Source organism: Trachurus japonicus, chromosome 21, assembly GCF_045865225.1.
Source record: "Trachurus japonicus isolate A0001 chromosome 21, Traja_1.0".
Classification (NCBI taxonomy): Eukaryota; Metazoa; Chordata; class Actinopteri; order Carangiformes; family Carangidae; genus Trachurus; species Trachurus japonicus.
The window spans coordinates 20,046,999-20,051,999 of NC_140927.1; the positions used below are offsets into that span (position 1 = coordinate 20,046,999).

General features: G+C 43.2%; 1 protein-coding gene across 1 annotated transcript; it reads left to right on the top strand.

Moving 5' to 3' along the window:
* The first annotated feature begins 709 nt into the window (after positions 1–709).
* Positions 710–5,001, top strand: abhd13 (abhydrolase domain containing 13). The gene is made up of 2 exons (XM_085764966.1): positions 710–935; positions 2,070–5,001. Exon 2 carries the CDS (start codon positions 2,104–2,106, stop codon positions 3,157–3,159), a length of 1,056 nt encoding a protein of 351 aa, XP_085621092.1. The 5' UTR covers positions 710–935; positions 2,070–2,103; the 3' UTR covers positions 3,160–5,001.

Genomic DNA, 5,001 nt, shown 5'->3' on the forward strand with positions numbered 1-5,001 from the left:
GTAGGCTGTGAGATGTCTCAACTGTGACTCCACCAAGACAAAAAGGGAGGGAAAAAACAAGTTTTTTATAGTCTCCCTTTGAGATCAAAGCAGCAGGTTGACATAAGCTGTGGAGTTACGGTTTATATTAGGACCATGTATTAGAGGGTGAAGGGATTAGGCTACAACAGTCCTTACCTTTGGGACCATACTTCCTAAGAATACCAGGCTAGCTGATTTTTGCATCTCTGTATCAATATTTTTTTTAAAAACAATCCTCTAGCCTAGGCTACAACTGGAAAAACTACTTCCTGTATTTGATTAGTGTTATGCATGCTTGATAGCCTGGAGGCGCTACACAGTTACAGTGGCCTTCTTATTTGTGCTATCCATTCACGGCACTGTTCATTATTCATGAAGCATCCCCGAAACCAGCTACTTGTATTTAAGGAGTTTACTAGAGAACTGTTAAATGAACAGTCACTGCTATTTTCTCTCTAAGAGCAGCACCTGGTGGACAACAATCAAACAGCACACTTACTGGTGATGGCTCCACTAAACACAACACCAACACTATAAAATAAAATAAAAACACAACTGTTTTATTTACATAATGAATTTTTTTTTAATAATGTGAGATATTTGTAGTATATTAAGATAATTTAAATGCTGCTGCACTGGACGTGAGTGAAAATCCTGTTTTATCCCGGAACCTTTCTCTCGTCCTCCTGAGTTCCCACACGGACCTCATGAAGGGAGCGGTAATGCTAAGGAGCCGTGTAGCTAGCTCTACCGGTTGCAGCTGTCAGTCACTCACCTTTCGTTTTCGCTCCTTTTCTCGCCCGGTGTAATTTAGTCTGCCAGGTGCGGAGCTGGATGACAGCGACTGTACTGTCTACGTGTCTCTGTTTCGCAAAGATTTCACGCAGCTGAGGCGCTGAAAAAATGAGAGAGGGGTGAGTATATGTGGCTGCTGCAGGTGGCTAGTTGTAGCAGCGCCGCTAACGTTCATTTTAACAGGCTTTGTCGCGGTTTTATGGTCAGTAACTTCAAAGCTAGGTGTGTCGCCGTTGTTGAATTCACATCTTGTTTTGGCAGCCTATATAGATTTGAGTAGTTTTGACATGTACGGTATTTAATATTAGCTGGCTAACGCTTACTGTCAAAGCTGGCTGCTGGTTGAGTCGTACAGAGGCAGCAGCAGCAGCAGCAGCAGCTGTAAACAGCTCTTCCTGCTTCTAGGTGGGGTCAAGGCACTTTACAGGCTTGTAATGTTCACGTATCCCTCGTTTATCCCCAGCAACACTAACGTTAGTGTAATGTAATGTGACGTAAGTGGTGCTCCGTTCTCGTTTCACCAGATGCTCGCCAACATCTGTTTCTACATCTGTCCACATCTTATTAAGTCAAACTGGAGTTAACACTTCACTGAGACCGTGTGTATCCACTTGGTCGTGACTGGCTGCACCTCCACCGGATCCATCTAATTACAGTAGGTGTAGGGAGTTCAGCAGGACCAACACTGGTTGGTGCTGGCTACTATCTGTAAAATGATTTTTTTTTTTTTTCGCGTATTTGTTCAGCTGTGATGTATTACCCTGAACACAGGATGGGAATGGACAGTGTTTTTCCAGTAGCAGGATGGGCCGAGTTACAGAATCACACCATAAACTAACTACAAATACTAATGTGATAGTTTTGGTCTTGAAATGAAAACATGTTTCTTTACATTGAGAAAAACCAGAGCATCTCTGTGGCCCCATGGGGCTTAAATGTATTCTTCAAACCTGTGTCCTGTGATCATTAAAAGGTGGCATTACTGATAATCAGTCATCAATTGCATTGATTAATTCTTTCTCCTTTATATGTTATCATCACAGATTGATTTTAACTTGTAAGAACACATACAAAATTGCTGTGAATTTGTCAGTTTATTTATAATGTAGATTAAGAAACAGACAATAAATCTGGTTAGCAGTAAGAAGATTTGATACTTTTTATATTATTTTTTACATGGCTCATTGGTGTTCTTTTGTCAAACGATTTCTGTGCAGATTCACTAAAGCTTTCCCTTTCTTCTGTATTTGCAGAGTGTTTGTTGTGTGACTCAGTTCGTGTCTAGCCATGGAGAAGCCGTGGAGGTTGTGGGGAGCAATGGAACGCTGCACCCTGGCTCTGGCCTCCTGGTCCTGGGGCGCCTGTCGAGTCTCCCTCTTGGCCCTGATTCTCACCTTCCACCTGTACGGAGGATTTTTTCTCCTCGCTCTCATCCTGGCCTCTGTGGCTGGCATCCTGTACAAATTTCAGGATGTGCTCCTCTACTTCCCTGACCAGCCCTCCTCCTCTCGCCTTTACGTTCCCATGCCCACAGGAATCCCTCATGAGAACGTGTACATCCGCACCAAGGATGGCGTCAAGCTCAACCTCATCCTGCTGCGCTACACGGGAGGGGACGTGGCCCCCGGTGTCACTTCTGGCAATCAGAGCAACCCTGCGTCCTCCTCTCCGCCCACCATCCTTTATTTCCACGGCAACGCAGGTAACATTGGTCACAGAGTGCCGAACGCTCTGCTGATGCTGGTCAATCTGAAAGCCAATGTGGTGCTGGTGGACTACCGTGGCTATGGAAAGAGCGAAGGCGAGCCCAGCGAGGACGGGCTGTACCTGGATGCAGAGGCCACACTGGACTATGTCATGACCCGTCCTGATCTGGACAAGACGAAGGTGGTGCTCTTTGGCCGTTCACTAGGAGGCGCCGTAGCGGTTCGCTTGGCGTCGGTCAACCCTCACCGTGTGGCGGCCATTATTGTTGAAAACACCTTCCTCAGCATCCCTCACATGGCGGCGACGCTCTTCTCCTTCTTGCCCATGCGCTTGCTGCCTCTGTGGTGCTACAGGAATCAGTTCCTGTCTTATCGGCAGGTGGCGCTGTGTCGCATGCCGTCGCTCTTTGTGTCTGGTTTGTCGGACCAGCTCATCCCGCCAGTTATGATGAAACAACTGTATGAGCTGTCGCCCGCACGGACTAAACGCCTGGCAATCTTTCCAGAGGGAACGCACAATGACACGTGGCAGTGTCAGGGCTACTTTGCTGCTTTGGAGCAGTTCATGAAAGACCTGCTGAAGAGCCACACCCACGAGGAGAGTGCTCAGCCCTCAGCTAGTGTTACCATTATCTGAGAAAAAAAAACAACAGTCAGGGAGTGGGACTGTTGAATATAAGTTCTGGGCATGATGGAGTGAAGGCTGTCGAGGAAATAGCTTGGATGGACTTCATTGATTTTTGGAAAGAATGTACATTTTCTATGCTTTTTCTGGGTTTTTATTTTATTCTTCTGTAAATGTAACATATTTGTCTAAATAATTTGACTATTTCAAGGTTTTAAGAGAGGGTGACAATCCCTCATGGATATTTTTTTTGTTTGATTTTCAGCTATGATTGCATGTATTTAAGACCTTTTATGAATGAAGCCAGAGCAAACATGCCCACACTGCAAGACATGACACAGAACAACTTGCTAGAATGGGTCTTGATAAAATCAAATGAAATGAAACAGTTGCACATCGTACAATGACCATATGAGGACCATGTCTCCATTGAAATTGATTACTACTAGAATTAAAATGACACTTCTTCTAATATACATTGTGAGCCACTGGTAATATATAGGCCTATATTAATATGTATAATTGTTTTGTTAATATGTTGCACTTTTTTTGTTGTTGAGATTAAAGTGTTGACTTGTGTAGTCTAACATCTGATGAGCAATACGTGGAGAGGCATAAGGATGTGTTTCTTTTTGTTCTCTGCCCTTTAGGCGAGGGACATTGATATTGAGTCTGTGCAGCAGCTTGGCATGTCATGACATTGTAGTGATTAATATTTATATAGTCCCTTGAATTTTTTTTTTTTTTAATTTCTGGCAGAGTAGCATTCAAGAAAAACTTGGGCTTTTGTGTAACCCACAGAAACCGTTGACTGAGATGAAGTGGTTAGTAAGATAAGGTGACATGCTTGTTACATCTGGCGTTTAAAACACATTTTTGAAATCTAATTTCCTGTCAAACTGCCTCTGTTTCAGTGCGATTGGGATAAGCCACAAGATTCTCTCTGTTGTCGTGTCCTGCTAAAACACAACCAGTACACAGGAGAGCGTTTACTCTCAAATGGTCGTGAGTTGAGTAACTTTGGCTCCTGCAGCTTGGTGAGGAGCATTTGCTCTGTGTGTAGTTTGTCCTTTAAAGGATGGGTTCAGATTTCTTCAACTCTCTGAGTACAGCACCATACTGCCCATGTGAAAATCATTTTATGCACAAGAATAAAGTTGAACATTGGCTCCAACAGTCTGAAGGACACAAACACAGACAAACATGTCTTCTTGTAGAGTAGAAAATCAGGAAACAGTCCAGCAACTTCAAAAAAATAAATTTGGTATCAAAAGAGGAAAAGGACTAACTCCAAATGATACTTCTATTAATCAAACTCATACTGAAACTCCAACCCCCGCTTAGGCTGAACTTTGCAATGAACCTTTACACTGAAAAAGCACTGTGGACTTTGTCCCATGTCTTTCACACTCGCACTAGTAGGGGATTTCTTACCAGCCAGGGCACACATAAGGAATCATTATGGTAACCAGTTGCTTTTTGAACGCTGCATTAAGATTGTCTTGAATAATCCTGAACCTATCTCAAGAACTAAAAACAATATGAGCTTTCTTTTTTGAATCAAATGTTGTAATTATTTGTTAGCTACTATCATCTCACCCATGTGGCAAAATGGCTTTACTCACTTGGAGGGCTTTTAATGAGTTAATTAACCTTTCCTGCATGTCTTCCAGGGGGTGGAGCAGAGCTTGACGATTAAAACACTGTTTTCTGCTCCTGCTTTCCAAATGCAGCACGCTGCACTGCAGTGGTAACAAAGCCATTTGAATACACTCAACAGATCTCCTTAGCCATATTTGATACTGTTTGTAGACAGTATGCTCAACAAAATTTAACAACACCGAAAGACCAAAA

Excerpts from the sequence above, each read along its gene's own strand:
- abhd13 (XM_085764966.1), top strand. The coding sequence starts at position 2,104 with ATGGAGAAGCCGTGGAGGTTGTGGGGAGCAATGGAACGCTGCACCCTG.